Source organism: Heloderma suspectum, chromosome 2, assembly GCF_057233095.1.
Source record: "Heloderma suspectum isolate Gila_16-S chromosome 2, 16-S_ref, whole genome shotgun sequence".
NCBI classification, from domain to species: Eukaryota; Metazoa; Chordata; class Lepidosauria; order Squamata; family Helodermatidae; genus Heloderma; species Heloderma suspectum.
The window spans coordinates 264,105,915-264,128,834 of NC_139459.1; the positions used below are offsets into that span (position 1 = coordinate 264,105,915).

General features: G+C 44.1%; 1 protein-coding gene across 1 annotated transcript in view; it reads right to left on the bottom strand.

Annotated features, from left to right (window-relative positions):
- Window positions 1-22,920, bottom strand: part of RASGEF1C (RasGEF domain family member 1C) — a 63,793-nt gene that overhangs the window by 17,255 nt on the left and 23,618 nt on the right. The window contains exons 4-9 of the mRNA XM_084832424.1: window positions 22,572-22,784; window positions 21,443-21,517; window positions 12,469-12,564; window positions 7,945-8,047; window positions 7,772-7,851; window positions 5,825-5,920 (exon numbers count right to left, since the gene is read on the bottom strand). Of these exons, the coding sequence (XP_084688550.1) occupies window positions 5,825-5,920; window positions 7,772-7,851; window positions 7,945-8,047; window positions 12,469-12,564; window positions 21,443-21,517; window positions 22,572-22,784 (663 nt within the window). The remainder of the gene's footprint in view (window positions 1-5,824; window positions 5,921-7,771; window positions 7,852-7,944; window positions 8,048-12,468; window positions 12,565-21,442; window positions 21,518-22,571; window positions 22,785-22,920) is intronic.

The window sequence follows — 22,920 nt, forward strand, 5'->3', positions numbered from 1 at the left end:
TTGACAGATCATTGCTTTGGCTTCTCTGTTCAGCTTCTCTTCTTCTACACTGCCCTAAATTAAATTCTCCACACAGTTAACTTTGTGATAACAGTCCATTGGAATGCATGACACATTGAGTGTGTAGTCTACTGTTTGAATGTGCTAAGAATTTGCAAGTCAAATCAGATAGTCAATTAACGTCTTAGGATATTCATCTCCTTCACGTGCCTGAAAAATTCTATTTCATCATGTAATATACACTTCCATTCAAACAGCAGATACTGTGTGTGTGTGTGTGTGTGTGTGTGTGTGATTCCTAGAGCAATTCACAACTCAAAAATCTCAAAGCTGAGGGTTTTTTTTAACTTTTGAAAAAGACATATTTAGCCACTGCCCAACCTAATAAATGAATATGACAAAATTCACCTCTTTCTTCAAGCTGTAAAAAATATATATCCCCAACACTATATTATAAATATATTTCAAAAAAACAAGAACAGAACTTTGGTATAAGATCAGCAATGGATGCCATGGCCCTTTAAATGAGTAGAGATCACATTTCTTTGAATTTTATCCAGGGTTAGTAAAAAATATTACCATATTGTATATATTTTAGGAAGTAGTAAAATTAAGACTTGGAGATTGGAAATTACTAGCTTTAGTGGGCTGTGGGATTTGAAAGCACATAACTATGATTAGATTGTGGGCTGGTTGTATAAATACATTCCCAACAACTATCATGTTATGCATTCAGATAAAGTAGGAAGTAGTCTTTATCTCTTATAAAATAAATTTCTATCCAACTATTAACCTTCTGTCACCCTTGGTCTTAAAGAGATACTTCTCTGTTCCGTGTAATCAGCACAGGAAATGAGATTGAGCAGCAAGGCTTGCATATCTATACCTAAGCAGCAGACTGCATAAGCATTTTAAAAGTATCCACTTCTCCTTCAAGTGCATGTGGGTTTATTATATCAATTTCCCTGCTCTTCCCACTAGTCATCATCTCACCATGAAGCAGGAGCTCTGAGTTCAGGCCAGTGGAAAAGATCCCTGCTAGCTTTTCCCCATGCAGCTGAAGCAGCCAATAAGCCAAATTTTGATCCTGCATTATTGCAAAATCTTCATTTTGGAACCGCACCACATTTCAACTGGTGCGAGATCCAAATCCGTCCTGCTTCCTCCAATCAATGAATATTTCTTTGTATGTGACACATTTGAATCAGGTATTTGTAGTAATTTGGCTCTGCTGAGCCTATAGAGCATTCCTCAGTTTAGGAAAAAAATATTTCCTAGTAGAGATAAAATTAGAATAAGTAACATGGGGGAGCAAGTACAGAACCACAGAACATTAGGGTTGGAAAGGACCTTGGAGGTCATCTAGTACAACCTGTTACTCCATGCAGGAATCTTGCAACTACAGCATCCCTGACAGAAGGCTGTCCAGCTTCTGCTTAAAGGAGAGTCCACCATCTTCCAAGGCAGTTAACGGTTTCACTGTCAAATAACTCTTACTGTTAGGACATTTCTCCTAAGTATGGCCTGGCCATCATGCAACAGGATTCTACAGCACAGCTAATACGGTCCTACTAAAAAGTTCACAAATATGATAAATTTTCATGGTACTTATTTTCACCAATACACTGGTAAGGATGTTCTTGTTTAATGGTAGACTATGGAATTATCTGATATTTAACTCTTTGGGGGAGAACTACTTAGAACACGAAAAAACAATTTCTTCTTAATGTTAATATAATTATAAAACTATATCATCTTGAAGGAACAAGCAGTGCTATTTTTAGGTGCATGGCTCTCAGTGAGAGTATTGCAGTTATGCGACCATTATGTTCACACATCTTTTATTTAAGGGACCAGGAGTCCTATTTCACCACATCCAACAGGCCTAAGGCAAACATATAGGATTCTTCAGTTTCGCTCATTCATCATTAATCCCCCTGGTGGATATCAGGTTGTATCCAGCAGTGTCATTCTGCTAGTACAAAGATTCTACGGCTTGCAGAAACTCCATTTTCATCCTTGCACAAGTGTCAGATCCAATACTTTGGTTCCACACAAGCTGTTGCACAAGACATTCTGCAAGCTGTTCTGCAATTCATGCCACAAAGTATGCTGTTCTACACGCTGGTCCACAAGGCATTCCACAACTAATTACGATTTAATTAGGCTAGGTGTTGCTTGTGCTAGTTGTTGGGCTAGCAGTTGTGCAACCACTAGCAGAACAGTACAAACTCTTGTGATTTTTCCACTAGCATTATTGGCTATATCCCAGTGATTGTTCATATGAAGCTGCCTTATACCGAGTCAGACCACTGGGTCAATCTAGTCCAGTACGGTCTACTCCGATGGGCAGCAGTGCTCCATGGTCTTCCAGGTACAGGTTTTTCTCAGCCCTGCTACCTGTGTTCTCTGAAAATGTTAGGGACAGAACCTTGTTCATGCAAAACATAAGCTCCATCATGGTTCATTCCAGGGATTGCGAGATCAACACTCAGCAGCCTGAACAGCTGGCTTCCTATTCTGAGCACAGGACTGCCCTACATAGAAAAATTGTATTTTACTGTTCTCTGGAACAGCCCCTCTCACACTTGGAGTACTACTGCGCTGGACATGGTGTGTATCCAAAGGCAGAACTAGCCAAGCAAAGAAGCCAACAGTGATCTCAAACACTGGTTATCTCTTTCTCAGTCTTCTAAATAAGCACTGTACAGGAGCGGAGAGACTGTAGTATGGAGGATATATTATAGTGGCTTCATTGTAAAGGTTCAGAGTGAACTACATTCTAGGATTTACAGTTTCTGAGGTCCCAGATTAGAATGCTTTTGTATAGGTCCCAGTAGGGTGGTAACCCTCAGTGTGTTCTTAGATTTGCTAGACCACTTGTGCCAAAGCTGTTGCAGAGGAGCCAAGGTTTCCCCTGAGACAAACCTGAAAACTTCCAACACCATATTCTGTCTTTTATTTTTTTTTCCTCCGAGCTCCTTATGTCAATTATACTGCATCCAAAAGAACACAACCACATTAAATGGCAAGTGACAGCAGGTGTGCTCTGGGGATAGAATGAAGACATAAATCAAGTAGCAACATGGTTAAGGAAAGCATTTATGGTATTTCTTCTTCACTCTCTCTGTGTGTATGTATGCAATATATGTATATTATGTATATTTACACACACACACACACACACACAGAATGAAGCTGGAAAGGTGATTAAACCTCCATCTGATACACTGATTTACCACTTGCGAAGATCAAGGCACAAATTGTGAATGTTCTCTTTTATAAGAATTAATGGTAGAGCTAGGCCAAAGTTTTGTGGTTTCAATTATTTGCATGGAAACATGTACATTTAACAAGGTAGAACTGTTCATCAAATTACTAGGCAAATTATAAAGGGCAAAAGGGATTTTAAAGGCTTTTTCAGGTGACTAATTTTCCAGCTTCTACATAAGTAAGCTCTAAAGAGAGAAACCTGAAGAAAGTGCCCAGACTTGGGGGTGACCTAGGCCAAAAGGGTCATAACAGGGAAAGTTCCTGGCTGACCCAGCTGGTTTATATGCCATAAATACACTTTCCCAGTGCAGGGGTGGGTAACACATGGCTGATGTGCCACATCCTGCCTCTGTGGTTGTTTGTGCGGGGGCCCTGCACCTACTGCCCCTGCTGAACTTCCACCCCCGAGTGCCTTGTTTCCTTGCAAAACTGCTGCATTTTTTGCAGCAGCAGCAATTTCAGCAGTGTGGCCGCCAGTGGGTTCTGGGGAGGCAATGAGGCCCCCTGACCCACAGAAGTTGCCCACCTTTGCACTAGTACATGTAATTTTCTGGAGCCCACCCCCACCCATAATCAGATGGAGGGGAGGGCTAGCTCAGTTGACTGAGCATGCTCCTTTTGAGCTAGCTTGGGGACTGCACAGCTTACTCTTTTCAGAGCTGGGAAGCTTTGGAGCTGGCTCAAGGACTCCTCAGCCCAAACCTAGGCACAGGCTTCAACATTTTTAGTTGCCATTCTCACCAGAGTAAGTGTGCCACCACTATCTCACAACTATGACAAGTCCCAGTTGTCTGCCCAGCCTTGGAGCTGCAGAGATGGGTAGGGATCACCCTGGCAACTGCACAGTGATCCCCGCCCTCCAGCTCCAAGGCTGGGAGTAGTTTCGTCACTGTTGCTAAGGTGACTGGAACACCCTGGCAACACAGGGCCAAACTGGCAAGACCCAGCCTACTCCAGAGTGGGAGAGGGTGTTGAGAAGCGTCCATGGCTGCTGCTCGCCTATGGTGCATGGAGCGCCTTGGCCAAGTGGCAGCCATATAGGGAAGCTCTGCGTCTCCCTTTTCTAAAGAAAAGGGGGCTTCCTTCATTGCAGCCAGAGTGCCTTGGCTGCATGGTGGCCAAAACAAAAAGAGGAGGGCAGGAACAAGTAATCACAATTGTTGGCTTAGCTATTAAGGCCAGCCAAAGACTGTGAACCCCTGGCAGTATACAACCATGTGACAGCAATGACATATATTAAAAATGGGCAAAAATATGAACACAATTAAGGTAGAGCTGAAAACAATAAATATTGATAATGAGGAGTTGTCTTTTAGCTAAGTGAAGAAATGAAACTGTGAGTGGTTTCATTAATATCAGTGGTATCGAACTATAGATAATTACTGATGTATGTATAGTAATATGTACACCACTGGAGATATATGATCATGAAAACACACATCCATCACAATTGTTATAAACCTGATTAATAACTAATGAGGTATAGAACCTACACGCTTCCAGTGTGCATGCTGTGTTGTTGTAACTCCTCTCAGTAAATGGTTGTGGCATATTAAGCCTTGGATTCAGTAGTTGGTGTGGAACAGCCAACTCTTCCTCAACATTTCCCATAACATGCTAAATTACAACAATTTGCCTCCCATTCTGGGATGATGAAAAGATTAACAACTGTGAAACAACCCAATATCTGGTGGGAAATATCTGCCCTACCAAATCCACACATATGATACAATTACGTGGTGATCTAGAGGCTTTTCCCCACCATCTGTGACTCAGATGGACACTAATCAGACATCATTAACAACATTCAAAAACCAGTGGCAGAATATTTCACCTCCCAGGACACTTAAGACGGCCATTCTTGAACAGGAACTTCAAAGACAGATTGCAACATGAAACAAGTGAACTTCAATTCATCAAGTGGTTCAACTCTATCTCTTATGGCTTGAATAGGGACACTACATGTGTTAATCAGCTCACCATTGCAAGGATGGCTGCATTATTATCATCCAACAACTCTTTTGTGAACGGCTACTGTTAATAAGGTAATTACCACTGTAATTTTTCTGCATTTCAATTGACTCTTACCTTGCTGTTTACAGCTCCCTCCCACCCCCATGTGAATATACACTGGTAACTCAGGAAACATTTCATGCATCTGATGAAGAGGACTGTAGTCCATGAAAGCTTAAAACAGATGTGTTAGTCTTTAAGGTGCCACAAGCCTCTTTTTCCTATAACAAATTAACATGCCTGCCCTCTGAAAATTGCAGGGGCCAGGCAGGGGGAGGTCCATGGTACTGCTGCTTCAATACTAAAGACCCAGTGTGGTGTGGTGATTAGAGTGCTGGACTAGGATTGGGGACACCCAGGTTCAGGACCCTGTTCAATCACAGGTGAATTTGTACAGCCACTGTCTCTAAGCCTAACCTACCTTATAGGGTTGTTGTGAGGATAAAATGGGTGATGAACCATATACAGTGCTGCCTTGAGCTCCATGGAGGAAAGGCAGCATATAAAGCAACAGCAGCAACAAAAACAACAACAATACCTTTTCCCTGTTACTGTGTGCTGTTAGAGAACGGTGGGCAGCTCCCCTCAGTGCAGTTCTGTAGTTATAAAAATTACCAGTAGGGTCCATTTGATGCTAGAGCAGGGAGGAAAAAGAACCATGTATAAGTTTTCAGATCAGAAAATGGTGTGATTACTTTTGCATCACCAACTTGATTTAAAGGAAACAGAGTAAATGATACAGATGAATGGTAGAGAATACTACTCAGCATTTCCTTTTCAGGTCTATTACTTGCTTCCAGCTCTTCTTCTCTTTAGCCCAATCAGTCTATAATATTTATGTGAAGATAAAATCCTTCTGTTTTACAAGGGTGCTTCTAAAGATGTTTCAAGATCAGGGGTAGGCAATGTGGTGCCCATGGGCACCAGTGTGCCCCTGGACACCTGCTAAGGTGTCCACTAAGACATTCTACTAAGACATTCTACTAGTTACAACTGATAGATCAAAGCATGGGGAAGGGACCCTCCCTAGAGTACCTAGAAGCTAGGAGAGATTCTTCTGAAGGCCTTGACAAACAGATGGCCCAGGCTCAGTCTCTGCCACCGCCCTCCACCGTCAGAACTCAAGTTTTTGAGGAAGAGGAGGAAGAGGGGCGTGACTCAAGAGATGCTAGGGTGCGTCACAAAGCTAAGCAGGAAACGTTAGGGGCAAGGCTCAGATGCTCCACCTGGATAGCCACTCTTAGAAGCCAACGTAGGAGGGAGCCACCCTAAGGGAGGGTCATTACTGCAAAGCAAGCTTGGCTGTGAGGTTCATATCCAAACTGCTGGCGAATTCTCTATGCTCTGGTTCGTCTCCTCTACTTAGAGATTGTTGATTAGTTGTTTAGGGCCTGGGGCAGTCTGAGAGCTTCTTTGAATCTGCATTTGTAGAGAGGCTAGTCTCTAGCAAAATAAAGTCATATTAGCTTGAAGCTTTGTCTATTGTGGTGTTGATCGCGAAGGGAAAGGACAATCCATTTCTGACACCTATGCACCTACCACCCTACATAGTCATCTCACTTCCTAAGTGAGGAGTATAGCTGTTGCCAAAGAGGAAACATCCAGACAGACCTTTTAAATAATGGTCACAAAGATGGCAGCCCCTTGGACACAGCACATTGAAAAGCAATGCCAGCCTGAAACTAAAGCTCTATACAGGGACTATAGATGGGTAAGGATAATAACTCGTCTGGTAATATCCCTCAAGTCTGCCCTATCTATCAATGGGAGCTTGATCGTAACTTGGCCAGCACACAGGCTTACAGCAACCATCTAGCACTACAGTTTCTGGAGTGCAGAGCAATGGTGGGATTTCCAAGCACATACAGTGGTGTCATCGTGTAATTGCAACAAACACTTGTACATATGTGTCTGTGTGTGAGTGCCTATGCATGTGAGATGCATACTTGCCCTAGAGTGAGAATTTGTCACACTGCTAATCTCCAGAAAGAATTGAAACTTATCATGCTACGGATGTGTCTGGACAGAGGAACACTTTGGCAGCGCACCCAGTTTTTCAAGGAATAGCCCATTTGTACCAAAACAAGCAAAGGAATGAGCCAAGAAGGAACCATGGAAGTGGTACAATATTCATATCATATGTACATAGTAGTACTGAAGTGAGAAACATAGTTGCCATTTAACCTTGGTGCAGCTCTTGGATATGATCCCCTGGGAGTGCCCTAAAGAGGAAATGTTTTGCCTGGCAAACATTATTATTACAGGGAGCATCAGCAATGAGCTTTGAAATTTGATTCCAAGCAAACATGCACATTTTCCAATTGTGGCCAGACTACCGCAGGATATTCTGATGTGCTATTTTCCCTACTGGCAGAATTTAGGCACTCTGATTGCCCAGAACCATTTGGCCCTTGACTACGAATATTCAGTCTGAATAAATGTACAACAAATGCTAGTAGCAAATAGATAATTCTCAACATTTTACCTCAAGAATAAAAAATTTGGCTGTTTTCACTTTTGACCAGGTCTTCTTTAACCTGGATACAGGACTCATGTTCATACCAGCTGGAGAAAAAGAAGAATAGGGAAGACCATTAGGAAACAGAATCCCCTTTACATATCCATAATATCAGAAACAAATTACGCCAGCACACTTACATATGATTGCCATCAGCGAGTTAAAATTCCCTATGTTAAAGCACTCGCGAGCAACATCAATAAAGAACTCAATGACTTGTGCTCTCTGCTTCTTTTTTGCAGGCTGTAAATAAACAGACAGATAAAACAGCCACGGAAGACAGGTTTAAAAAACTGTGTGAAATGTCAGAGCTTGATGCCAGAGGTGCCCTATTCTACAGCTCAATCAATCGATTTCAGAACAGCTACAAAATTTCATTCAAGCAGTTTGATTGATGACACTCACTGCTGGCAGCTTCCAGAATCAAAGTTCCCATTAAAGAAAGTGACCAAAAACCTATTATACCTTAAAACATTTCTTCAAGCACTGACCCAACATGGACAGATAAACCTGTACTTTAAAGACTATTAATTCCAGGGATATTATGTCCAACTAGTTGTCAATAAAATGACAATGACAATGACTGTAATTTTTCTTGGACTTGATGCCAATGCCTGGAACTTTTTCTGGACTTGATGTTAAGGGAGAAGACTAAAGACCCCCATCTTGAAACTAGCTGTAAATTACTGGGGAACTTCCGTTTGCATTTGCTCAACACTCATCCTCTTATTTGTGATAACAAAGGAACTAAAAATCAGAATGATTGAATCATGAAAGAGATTTAGCTGGAAAATACCCACCGCCAATTCTGTCCCAGACAATAGGCCCTTCCAGATGCTCCAGATCAGCCTTCCACAACCTGGTGCCCTCCAGATGTTTTGGCCTACAACTCCCAGCATTCCTGACCATTGGTCATGCTGGCTGGGGCTGATGGGAGTTATAGTCTAAAGCATCTGCAGAGCACCAGAAAGGCTGCTCTAGAAGAACTGCAAATGGCACATCATCTTTGGGCAAGTGGCCTCAGCAACAGAATGGCTATCCTGAACTTTTTCAGCTAGGTCATTTCATCTAGCAACTGGGATAGGGAAGTCCTAGAATTAATTGAGAGCAAACTCTGGAAAGGTTGAGTTCCTTTTCACCTCAAAGTCTGTCTGTTCTTTAAAAAATACCTCTATCTGTCTTGCCTTAAGATTAGAATTAGAAAGATTTTAAAGCCACACCATAAGAAGTTAGAATTTCTTTTCTTTAGTTCCTGAACTTGTTTCAGAGGCTAAGAATGAAAACAGACATATGATAAGAACTCACAGTGGATCCCACTACCATGGTGCAGGTCCAGTTTCCTCCCAATTTTACAGTGTGAATGACAGACAATCATACCAGAAAATCAAACACTGGTTTCCCCCTTTCCCTATGTTTCAGGTGGGTTGATCATCCTGTCTTTAATTTTTAAAGCACTGCATAAAAGCTTATTGCTGATTCCTTGCCTTACGATAGTAACAAAAAACAAAATGGTCTTTTTTTTTAAGTGAGGGAGGGGGATGAGGAAGGGTGGTTTCTTGGCAACATCAAACACACCAACAAATCAGTGCTGTGTACCACTCACTTCTGTGGCAACCCCCCGCCCCAACTCAAGCCTAGAGAACAAAGGTACATTTGAACTGAAGGCAGGCAAGCTGCTTCCTAATCAACCCCCACTGCTCTAAAAATGCTGTATCTGTCTTTACCTTAAATACTATGAAATTGTTCATGAGAATCTATTTCTCTTGTGGAATTTATAATTTAAAAGCCAGTTTTGGTCCACACGAGGGTGAGTATTAGGATGGGGGTGGGGAAGCGAAGGGCAGGGGAGACCCAGGGTGTCTCTACATTAGCAAAACCCCTGCAAAAATCCCGCATCCTTACCAGGGCTATCTGCTTTCAGTTGCTTTGCAAGATTAGGAGAGGCTCCTTATACCACAGATACATGGTTTGAATTGAGGGAGCACCTCCCTCCCTCCCTGGCATGTGTGCACAGGAGCTGGGGAAGTCTTGTTTTCATCGCTTAACTTGTGCTGTACTGTTTCCTCACAGCCCCCAGGAAAGCTACAACTTACTTCTGTGTAGACGTAAGATTGTGCTGTGCAAGCCCCACTGAACTTAATGGGATGCTCTGAATCAACAGAGGACGTTGATTCTGAGCTTGGTGAGGTGGGGGATCAGATCTGTCTCCCTTTGTTGCAGGGAGGCATTTTGCTCAAGCATTTAGATGGCAGACACATGGTTTGAATCAAGGAAAGTTCTTCCTCAGCAACTTCATAGCACTACACTGGCATTTCACACTGCTAATATCCCGCACTTTTTTCTTATCTCTTTTTGAAAGCGGGATAAATGGGAAAAGGCATGGGAGACATCCTGGAGCTTGATGACATCATGTAAAGGACCCGCAAACTTCCGTGAGTGGCCAATCACGAGCGTGCAATAAATCACTCTTATAGAGTCAAACCCAGAGAGAATGTGATGTTGGCTGCCTGGAGAATCATTTGCTTGGGCCTTAGGCAGTAGAAGCAGGCCTCCCCTCAGTTGGCAAGCTTCCTATTTTAGGGTGCCATTAGCCAGCGCAATGCCTCAACACTCCAGGTTTGGAGAGCCACCAGCTCACACAGCACTCACTCCAATTTGAGGGGCCATCCATTCACACAGCGTCTCCCCCCACAAGGTGCCACTGTTTGCACGTGGCACCAAACACCTCCTGTGGTGCCACTCATTCAGGTGGCTGCCTTTGCACATGCCCTCACCCCCAATCTGAGGGGCCAATTCACCACACAGAGCTCCTCCCACCATCTCAAAGGGACTGACAATAAAGGTTAAATAATTATAAGAATTATAATCCAAGGCTATAATCAGTGCTGGAGTACATGATGTCAGGTTGGATCTGAGCCCATTGTCAGGAGTGCCCTAGCTGCCTCTTGCAGTCCCCACCAATAGCCAACTCAGGCCACAGACGATGAGGATTCTTTCCGACACTTTATTCCTTTATTACTTCATGACTCTTTCTGATACTAATCACTAGCGACAAAACAAGGAACAGCACTGGGGAAAGATAGCAGAGTACCCTAAGCTCCAGGTAAGGCAGTTGGTCCCCGTTTGAAGGAGAACCACGGGAAGACCCTGAACTTATGGGCTAGGGAGAGATCCTCCCTCTTTCCCTTGGGTCCTCAGGATGCGACCGTCGCTTGCATGCCAAACGAGCGCTACGCTGCCTTTCTGCGTCCTCCATCTGTCGTCGCTCCCTGTGTCTGCGCCGAGCGTCCAGCAAGCCCCCCTCCAGCGCTCTCTCACTGCCAGGGTCACTATCTATCCCAGGAATGCTGGCAGGAGGAATCTCTGCCAGCTGCTGTGCTTGTGAGAGATAAGCGAGCTCCTCTCCCACGGATTGCTGTTCCTCCTCAGAATCAGAACTGCTCTGGGGCTCTATTGGCTCAGTTTCCACCCTGACACCCATGGAGTCCCAAAGTAGCTCTGATTCTGAGGAGGAGATAGAATCCGTGGGAGAGGAACCCCCTCAGGTTTCAGAGGCGCAGCTGGAGGGGGAGCCCCCCCCGCTTACATTTCTGGGAGCGATACTGACCCTAGCATGGAAAGGGAGGGACAACTTAAGCTTTTAGATGTGAGGTGCAGGCGCAGGCTCAAGTGAGAAGTTGTGAGAGCTGAGCTGAGGCACTCAGTCCATTGTGCTCGACATCAGCAGCTCCGCCCCGAGGCCCCATGGGAAAGGGGGAGAATTTCCCCTCCTACTCCTTAGGTTCAGAGACTTGCTGCGCTTTTCTCCAAACGGAGACCAACTGACGTCCTAATCCTTAGAAACCCCCTGGTAGGCTGTTCCTTTGTATTTCCTCTGAGTCTCAGGCAATTAGCATCTGTAAGCCTCATTAGGTTGAATGGAAATAAAGCTTTGGAAAGCAGCCCTTTTGTCTGACTGTTGATTCTGGCTATTGGAGGGCTCAGAAGACTACAGGGGCATTCCTGACACGTGCCTGGCATGCAGATGGTCCCAGGTTCAATCTCTGGCATTTCCAGATAGGGCTGAGAAATAATTCTGCCTGAAATTCTGGAGAGCTGCTGCCCATTTTGGGCCCATGGGCACATTTGACATTTTGAAAAAATATCCTGGGCACAGCCACAAATTGCTGTGGGAGGCATCGCTAATCTAAAATGTTGGGAGTGCCCTCACCCCAGATTCTGCCCCTTGTTTTGTCCCACCCCTCTGGATTCACTGCAGACAATACTGAACTAGATGGACCATTGGTATAATCCAGCTTCCTATGTGCCTCCTTTTTGCCAACCACAAACAAGCCTCTCCCTTTCTTGTACGATGGATCTCCTGTCCAACAGGAGCTGCAACTGGTCAAAATTCCACACCAAAATTACTGCTCTATCATTGCATCATAGAATCACAGGATAGTAGCGTTGGAAGGGGCCTATAAGAACCTATGTTTGTTATTTACTACAGTTCTTCTGCGAAAAGTGTACAAACTTAAAGCTTTTTCTTTTTAAAAAAAAGGTGCCAGTGTGACCAATACGGTTAATCAAGGAAAAATAAATCCTCCGATGTGTTTATTACCAAATGGTCTCATAGTGGCACAATCAGGCAGGTGGAATAACATGGAATAACATATTTGACTTACCATGCAAATTTCCGTTGCTACAAGATAGCAGAGTCTATTGAACCATTTTACATAGGCCTCAAGGTTACTAGTCTTCTTCTGTTCACTGAAGCAAGGCTGGAAAACAAAAACCTGAAGTGGCACATAAACTAGACTTTGCTTGGCTTTAAAAAAAATAACCACATCAACTATAATATAACATATATTTCTGTGGAAGCGTGTGCATGTGTGCATCTGTGTGCACGCACACACACACAGGATGGACAGGGCATGTGGGACTGAGTTTTAAATGTCATCGGGTGGGTAGAAGCAGATGTGCTGGGTTTAACAGCGTACAACCCTTTCTGCAAATCAAATCAGTGCATGATGAACAGTTTGCCAAAAGCAATTGCTCACAAGGCAATTTATTCCACTCCACACTCACTACGATATTAACAGCCAGGATACTGCAGTATGCAAAGAGCAACAAGAATCTGGAGAAAATAAAATCAGACAAGCATGCTTTTCCACATAATATGTATTTAGTTTATGCCTTTGACTCCAGGAGTTCCCAGAGTTCGGCAAATGCAATTGCCTATGGTTTTCTCTTGTATGAAACAAAATTTCTGATTAGGATGGGGAGGAAGATAGCAAAACAAAATATAATGCAGTGTAGTACAAAATATTATTTGCCTAAAAATTATTTCCTTCACATGCTCTTGTCTTTGAGAGAATATCTTCACTACTGATCTCTTTATCCCTGACCTATTTCTGTTTCATTGGCTGCTGTGAAGCAAGTCACTCAGATGGCAAAATTCGTCAGAAAATGTCATTCTTGTGACATGTACTCTTTAGGCTGTGGTTTCTAGGCAATTGCATGGGACTGAGAGCTCCCAGCTCTCCTTGAAGATCAATTTTAGTCTGGTGACCTACAGAGCAATCCTATACATGTCTGCTCAGAACTAAGCCCAACTGAGTTCAATGGAACTTACTCCCAGGTAAGTGTGTATGGGATTGCAGCCTTAATTCTCTAGATGATTTTTTTTAAGCACCTTGACCTTATGATAATCTTCCTGAAAGGGCACATGGCTCTGAATTTCTTTAAATGCTTTTTTATATCAGCAGCCAGTAGGAGGTAGTTAATTTTTATTTCATTAATGTGACAATTTCCAATTTAGGGCCTTTGGATAAGATGGGTAAGCGGGGAGTTCAATGAAGAGGAAAATTTTATGCTGGGGAAAGGGGGGCTCTCATGAGTGGAATAATATGGGGAAAGGATATTGTTTGGGATTGTCGGTTTTCACAGTATTTGCAAATATATCTGTATCGCAGAAAATGTATCCTAAGGCTAATGAAGATTAAAGGGGGACATAGGGACTTGCATGATTAGAGAATTCATGTGAAGCCAGAGTACTTTTAAAATGTAAGCAGCCTGGAGCCTATGCAATATGATGGGATGTAAATTAAATAATTATCAGTCTCCCAGTTCCCTCGGTGCATGGCAGCCTAGGTCTAGGCCTAGAACAAGGCCTAGGTCACTCTGACCTCACGCTGCTCCAGCTCATTCTGAGCCAGTCATGTGCACACACTGACATGTTCCAGGAGTGGGTTGAGTTTAAACATGTTGCTGTAAGCCATCCAAAACATGGGCTAGCAATATCAGAAAGATGTGCCCTGTCTGTGGCAGGAGGACACAAGTGGCCAGCTTAATATGGGCTGAAGCAGCTGAGAGCTATCATACACTAGGCTTTCTTTGTAGGTTTTGTTTGCCAAGAAGGTTTGGAGAATATTGCAGGAGAATAACACAGGATGGTTCCCCTGTTCCACTGTACTTATGAACACACTTATGTGAGGGCTGCAGAGTGCCTCTCTACCTAACCTGGCCCACAAATGTAGCGAGGAATGGCTAGCAGCCACTGCCAGCAGTGCCCTTATTTGGAGCTGATCTTCCTCCTTGGCAGGTCTACAGGCAGCCTTCACATATAATGCCAACATTTCCTTCTTTGCTCCCAATCATGTCAATATGTAGCCAATGTAGATATGTGACATCACGTTCACAATGCGATCCTTCATTGGCTGGGAGCATGTACATTCTCGGTGTCATGGAAGGAAGTTTCAGGGAACATTTTGGACCTCTTTAAAGCACATCTTTTGCCATCAAAATGTCTGCAGGTGAACATTCGGTACGGTCTTATTCAAAACACAGCATTTGCACTTACGTACATTGGTATCACAGTATGGAGACACATACACCTTTTTGGAGGTTTCCACTAACAACAATATCCTGGTAACCAGTGGTGACATTTCTTCTCAACATTTCAAAACAATGTGTAAAGAGACAGTAAGGAAGCTACTAGGCTGGCTGGAGTGACCTCCCTGTTGTCTATTAGAATACAAATGTTTTGTGAATAGCATGGATGGTTTCCATGAGTGCATAGAGGCCTCTAGATTTTACTCTACAAGCCACTAGAGCAGTCTTGGCCATGCTGGGTGGGAATTATGGGAGTTGTAGTCCAACACATCTGGATGGCACCAGGTTGGGAAAAGCTACACTACAGTGATAATTTATTCAAAAACAGAAGTTTTCCATTGCATCCTTGGCTGGTGATAACAATTCTTTTTACTCCTTTGCTTACTGAACAGGTATATCACACAGCAAAACTCTAACATCTAATGAATGTAACAACACACTAACTCTTACTTATGTGAAACAATCCATATTAGTATTTTCCAGTTGCGAAAGTGGGTTTCGGTTCTGTTGATACCTCTTTTCAGTTCAGTCCCTGGATTTCGCACACCCTGTTCTATTCTGTTATCTCCAACTCATATTTCCCCGCGTTGTCCTTAATTACTCCTTGCACTTTTCTCCCCTTGCAGTGGTTTTTTTTTTTTAAATCCAAGTGTATTGAATTCTACAGGGCATGTAGAATTCTACAAGCTTTTAGGCATCTATTAACACAGCACTCAACATCTCTCTCTTTTCCTTGTTTTCTGGGGAAAAAAACTTTGTTGATTTATCCAATTCAATTTCACCCCAGACAGATTTGTTTTGTTTCAACCAACATTTACTTCTACATCTTCATTTCATCATCTCAAATATTCTTCAGGGAAGCAATCCTATGGCCCCTGGAAAGAGTCTTCAGGGGGGGGATAGGATAATTCAGAATCCGTGCTCTCCGCCCCCTCCCCCTTGCAGCCGGCGGGGAGAGAACCTTGGAAGCTGCTTCTCTAAGATCACAATGGTGACCTTGGAGAGGGGATAAAGGTGGCGTGCCAGTGGGAGGGGAGGGGACTGGGGAAGCTGGGATACAATATCTCCCCAGGTCTCCCAGCCTCCTTTCCCTCCTGCTCCAATGCACCCCAGGTAGATGGGTGAAAAAGCAGAGCAGGAGGAGTGCACAGGCAAAGATCGCCTCCGCCATTCCTCCCACTCTGCATAGGATGCCAATAAACCTCCAAGATCGGAGGCTGACAGCCATAGGACTGTGCCCTTAATTTTATTTAGTCGCTAAGGCCAGCTACTTTCTGTGGAGTGCACATGGACACACACATCTTGGGTATTGCAGTCCAAGTGCCCAATTCTGGTAAGTGCTAAACTAGCAAATGGTGATGATGATGACAATGATCATCATCACCATCAGTTATCTGTATGCTGCACTTTGAGCACGGCAAAATCATGCTCAACGTGGCTTACAGCAACATTAAAAAACGAAGCATGAACATGAAGCTTTGCATGGGAGGAAGGTTGTGCCGGTGCAGATTTGCAACTTGTGCCATTGCACAGCAACGTAGATAGGCCCATCCTGTGCTCACATTATTTGTGACAGTGATAGCTGCTATCACCAGATGCAGTAACAGGTAAACAAAATACCATTATGCAACCAAAATAGGTAGAAAGAATATGGCCAAGCTGAGATAGGGAAAAGGTTAACCCACACACCTTTTGACTGCTATAGGATAAGTTATATTAGCACAGCCCTTTACATCTAATATATTTTAGCACTCTGTTGTAATCAGATGGTGATAGGTAGGCATCATAGCAGGCATCTGACATGCAACAGTAGCTGTGTTGATGCAATGCACTACTACTGTCTCTCTGTATATTGTATGATCCAGATGTAAGTTATTAGGTGCTGAGACAGTATGTAAATTGTAATTCTACTGTAATTAAACCAGTCTACTGGTTTAAGTATAAGGCAGGCTGGTATCTTATTTCATTAGCATTTTATACACACACACAAAATGCCCAAAGCAACAGTAAAATAACAGTGAAAAGTAACAACGGGGTTTAAGCATGGGATTACTGAAGGAGGCAGCTTGTCAAGTCTCGTTGAACTTTCATTGAGCCCAAATCCTTGAAACAACCTATACACAGTACTTAGGCACAAATCTATGATTCATTAACACTTGCAATTGATTCCACTGGGGTATAACATACAGAAGAGCCAAAGGGCCACATCAGCCAATATTACCTACAAGCTCTATGATCACTAGTCTCATTTAGGCACTAATAGCCTAACAAGCTAAACCCACAAATATCCTCACTAGTTATCAAAATGGCCCAATTTACTCATAAACAACTTCCCTGTGGAGCCTTATGTGTCTGTAATTTCATGGAAAAAGCAGGCCTCTTTATCTGAGCCTCTGTCAGTATTCCAATGGCTCTTGGAACACATATGAGGTTGTGTTGGATTACTTTAAAGCCTGTGGACAATTCTGAGAGAATGGTTGTAAAAAACCCCACCACTGAAACAGCAGTAATACAAATAATCTCCTATGAGATTGTCCTGAAAATGCATGGATGAAAACGCAACACAGATTCTTAACCTGTTCAGAACAGGCTTGTCACTGCAACCCTTAGGGTATGGACTGGTTCACATGTCAATTCAAGCCAGGGTTCCAGAGGAGCCTTGGCTGGTGAGGTTGAGCAGCATGTTTGGGCATGCTGACCAATTGCTCCTGCTTGGCTCCTCCTGCAAGGGGGAGCTGCTAAATCGGGGGTGGGCAACAGATTTTGAAGGGGGGGCGGCTGAATGTCCACTGCACCTAGCCTTCCATCGGCTGGATGATATAACAAGGCATGGCCATGCCCCTTGAAGTCACGGGGCACCGCCACTTTCCGTAACACCACAGGGCATTGTAATGCCCCATAATGCCATCATTCCCCACCACTGGGGAAGCTTCATCTGTACTGTGGCTGGGGCCCCTTCACCCCTACCGTGTCCTCCCTGATGGGGGGAAGGTGTGGCATGGGCGAAGCCATCCCAACTGAAGCCATGGCTGGAGCACTCCAGCAGCATCCTCAGCTGGGGCTGCTTTGCCACTTTACCTACACTGTGTCTTCCTCAGGGTGGGAAGGTGCTGCTTGCTAAAGGGAATTCCCCTGTTTCCTATGATCATTGAGCGGAGATAACAGAGGGATCCCCCTCCCTATTCCTCTGGTAGCCTCCAGAGGCTTGGGGTGGGGTGGGGATGAGAATCCCCATTATCTCCAGGGGGTGGGGCCTGTGGAGGGAGCCAAAGCCTCCACAGGCCGGAAGAGGAACATCTGTGGCTGGATTAGGTCCATGGGTCAGAGGCTCCTTCCCTTGGGCTGAACAAACCACGGACCCTCCATCTGTGTCTTGTTTATTGTGATGTCTGAACCAGGAATTCTGGTCTCTCCCCAAACACGCCAGAGTCATAAGCCAGCAACAAACCATGGCTTATGAATCTGGCTTCTTTGGGGAGCGACAAGCCAGAATCCCCAGTTCAGATGTCACAATAACCCTCCTATTTTTGTGGTCACAGCAGTTATTCTAGACAGAAAAGGCTTATGGTGTTCTCAATAAGAGCCTCGTGTGGCGCAGAGTGGTAGGCGGCAGTATTGCAACCGAAACTCTCCCCACGACCTGAGTTCGATCTGTAGGGATGGGGGAGAATTTCTCCCCGAAACTTCAGGGGGCCGAGTGCCAACGCATTCGGTCCTCCGAAGGTTCGGGGAGAAATTTTCCACCACCCCCCCCAGGATGGGACTTACCTTTCACGAATGTCGCTCCCGGCGGCGGGTCCCGGCGGCAGTTCGGCAGGTCTTTGTCAGGGGCGGGGGCAGCAGCCGGTCTTTTGACCGGCTGCCGCCATTACAAGAAAAGTAAAAAAAAAAACAACGCCCCCGTGATAGGCTACGTAACGATTAACGTAGCCTATCACGGCTAGATCTGCAAAGTCAGCCGTGATAGGCTACGTAAATCGTCACGTAGCCTATCACGGGTGACTTTAAAAAAAAAAAAAAAGCGCGTACGCAAATGGCGGCCCCCATAGGGAGCCGCCATTCGCGTTCCTTATTTGGTCGCTGTAGTCTACGTAAATCTTTATGTAGACTACGGCGAAAATAAGGGCAACACAAATAGCATTTGTGCCTCCCCCACACCGCAAAGCAAGCTGCGAGACCAGGTAAGTGACTTTCGTACATCCCTAGATCCCAGCGGAAGCCGGGTCTCGGGTAGCCGGCTCAGGTCGACTCAGCCTTCCATCTTTCCGAGGCTGGTAAAATGAGTACCCAGCTTGCTGGGGGAAAGGTAGTCACGACTGGGGAAGGCAATGGCAAACCACCCCGCTACAGTCTGCCATGAAAACGCCAGTGCAAGCGGCATCCATCTAGGGGTCAGTAATGACCCGGTGCTTGCACAGTTCTCAATAAAGGCAAAAGCCATGCATGAAGCAACTCCACTGTTCCTGAAACTATCCATGGACTTTAGAGGAGAGAGTTTTTTGTCCTGTTCATCTGTCTGTTCCCAAAATTCCCTTGCTGTTCTGATTTGAATGTCATTAACAAGGGTTCCTCACATAGTATATGGTCATTGAGTCTCCTGGGTTCTGAAAGCTGGTTAGGCTGGCACAGTCTGCCCTCGCTGTCATTTATAGGATCAATTCCACCTGCCAAAAGCACCTGCCACTTTTTTGTCTGACCCTGCCTCTGTAGAACAGGGAGGGAAGTTCAGCTGACAAACAATTTTCAACCTGACCAGTTTAATACCTTTGCACTTCTCTGCCTGCCTGACAAAATTCAGCTTTGGAAGTGAAATTCTATTGCAAGCTGCAACCTATCTAAGTTGAAGCAAATTCAGGGAAAGGTTGGTAGCCTATTAACAACACAGAAAGAAAACAAAGCTGACTTGGAAGGTGAGTGCATGATTTTCATTAAAAGGTATAATCATGTTTCAATTTAATGCATTTTAAATGGCATATAGCTAGATTGGGGGGGGGGGTTTACAACAAACAAACATTAAACTCCAAACTATGGGGTTTCTAGGTTATCACTTAGAGATCTATACTGAACTTTACATTTCTCAACTCAGCAGGAGATGAGGTAGCTGACTGCTATACTTCTCCCCTATTCCTTTCCCCCATCGCAGTCCTATTTTCTGCTACCATTCCTGTCTGCTGTACTGATCAGCATTCCAGGATGTGCTTCAGAAGCAGTTGGGGAGAGGGGAAGATGACAAGCCAATAGGAGGAAGGGAAGCATCAAGGCATTTAAAGGCATTTCAAGTACACAGTAAACAACTTGGGACCAGGATACCTGAAGTCACTAAGGTGATCGGAGGGCTTGCTACTGGTGGTTCCACGTGGACCTATGGCCCGAATGGTGTCCATCAGGAGAAGAGCCTTCAGCCTTTCTTTGGAACTCCCTACCCCTGGAGGTCAGGCAGGCACCAACACTGTGTTGTTTCCAGTGCCTCCTGAAAACAGCACTGTTCCAGGAGGCACTCCTTAATTGACCAGTGATGGTTTCTACTGTTCTGTTTTTTAAAAAGCATAATTTTAAGGTGGTGTTTTAATCTTTTTATTCTTTTACTGTTTTATCTTTTGTGTTCACCGCTCCAAAATCTGTTTTGGATATGGAACAGTATTGTAAATAAATAATTAATAATACTTATCTTGGGTTTGCAGCCAGGAGCCCTAATAATCTACAAAGGTAGCCCCCCCCCCCAATTATTGGAAGTCAACAAAAGAAAAATGCAGTTTTTCTCCCAGAGCCAGAATAAATAATGCAGCAACTAAGCACCCTAATTCTGTTCCAGCTGTATAACGAGCAAATGCACACCATGCTCCTGTTTGAAATTCCAGGGGGAAATGGCTGGCAGATGTTGCAAGACATACTGCTACTTTTGAGCTGTTCATTTATTGGTGCAGCTTCTGCTGAGCCAGAAGAGTTCTCAAGAAGAACTGAAAAGAGAAAAGTTCCCTGTTCCCGTCTACCATTGCCCCAGGTATTCAGAATAATACCTTCAACTTGCCTTTTTATGTGATATATCTGATCAACATGATTTGCTCTCCACTGGAAACTTCAGCAGCAATGTTGCATTTAAGAAGTTTCCTTTCAAGTATTTCAAACTCATTGCACCAACTTTATGGATTCAGAGTTTGAGAAATAGTTTTCTTTTTAACACATGTGTCTTGATGACTCATGCTAGTCACATGCCAAAACCTTCTTTTGAAGAATTATTTGTGTACCAATAGTGCACGAAGCAATAGATTCTCCTGTTTTTACTCCCACAGATGCTAATGGATCTGTTAGCCTTGACGTTAACAAGAGTGGAACTGAGTGCACAGGCAGTGGTTCATTCTCCCTCTACTGGAACTGCAGCACAGAATAAGATATGCACCCTCTAATTACCAGTATGAATCATGCTTTTCTTTTTATTCCAGTGCTTATGGATACACAGTTTTGCACTCAAGAGGTGCACATCGGGGACATCTGAAATGCAAAGGAACATAAGGCAGGAGATGGCTTGCCAGGCTCATTTCATTATGTACACAATCCCCACATCACACCACAGAGGGGACACCACAGCTTCATACAACTATAAACACATATTCTACAGCCTTCCCTATGTAGGTATAAATCCGCTCAGATGTGCACTGTCCCTTTTGTGACTGCAACCACCATGCAGCCTGTTCTTTGAATTGCTCATCCGGACTGAGTAAGGTAATAGGAGGCAGGGAGGGAGAGAGATAAGATTGCTCATCATACCTTTGTGCTTTCCAAAGGATCTTTATGGACAAATGCCTGAACAAATTCTTCAGGGCCAATGTGACTCAGTCTTTCCTTTTTCAAGAGATAAAGTGAGAATTAAGGTGTCATCGACCAACTCTGAAAATCACTTGTATCAGTTATTTGTTTTGCACTGCTTAAAATATCACCATTTGGATTTAGCAACAGATTTAAAAAGCAATTTATTAAGCCACTCGTCAGTTGATTAGCTTTTCCTGTTGGAGGGAGCAATCCTATGGCCACTAGACACTGTCTAGAGGGCCATAGGATTTTTTCAGTTTCTGGGAACTGAGGTTGGAGCCAGGGCTCTGACTGTGGTTCCCAGAAACCACACTCCCTGCCCCATCCCCCACTCCCTTGTAGCTGACACTGTTCTCTCTGTGCTGGTTATGTCTCTGCGCTCAGAAATGGAGTGCAGATACGGAGAAAAGGGGGTGGTCCTGGGGGCGGGGAGAGAGGAAGAGACTGTGGAAATTGTGTTATGCAGCTTCCTATGCGCTGTGCAGCCTCCTTCCCTCCCCCTCCCCAAAGCAGCAGCTAGACACCCAAGATTGGCCATCTAGCCAAAAATGTAGGGTGGCCGGAGCACAGAGGCGAGGAGTGCCTCTGTGCTACAGCCATCCTGCACTGGATACTCGGCAGCCTCAGACTTTGGAGGCTGCTGACTAGAATCATAGAATCATAGAATATTTTCGGTTGACTATCTCAACAGGACTGCATCCTTAATCTCCATAAGTGATTACTGATGGACTAGGCTGAATTAAGGCATGGGCTAACTGAGCTGCAGCCCAGGGTTCACAGGGGGTACATCTGCATTCTAGGCCTACCTCCAAAATGTGCATGCACTGATTCCATCCCAAGCAGGCACAAGATGGTGATTTGAAGCGGGCCATATGTTCAGATGCTTATTGCAACAGTTTTGCCATCTTGCCATAGTGAAGTGGAAACTATGTTGCTAGTGGCAAGCATGAATGGACTCAGTTGGCTCAAATATGATATGAAGATTTCATGTTTGGAATATATTCCAAAACTCTCAGCAGAATTTTTCTGGAAAATAGCTTCCTACATAATTAAAAAAAGAATGGAAAAAGTATTGTTTTCTACTTACCAGTTCAACATGTGTTAGCTGTTGGGCCAAAGTATAGGGATCACTGCAGACACTCAACATTTCTCTTTGAATGGATGGAGGTTTACTTTTAAAAGCAACCACCTTGTCTGAGACAGTGGCATTGATCTTGACTATCCCTTCTTGGCCATGGTTAAGAGTTGCAAGCTTCTGATTCAGAGTTTGCAGAAGCTGATTCATCTTTTTCCAATAGGCCTAAAAGTGAGGAAAACACATTTAAAAAGAAAACAAAAAAACATTACAAACCGTAAGCTGGAAAAAATAAAATAGTTTTCAATGGATGTTTATATTCAAGAAATAATCAGTAGTGGGTTAAAATCTTATTATCAAC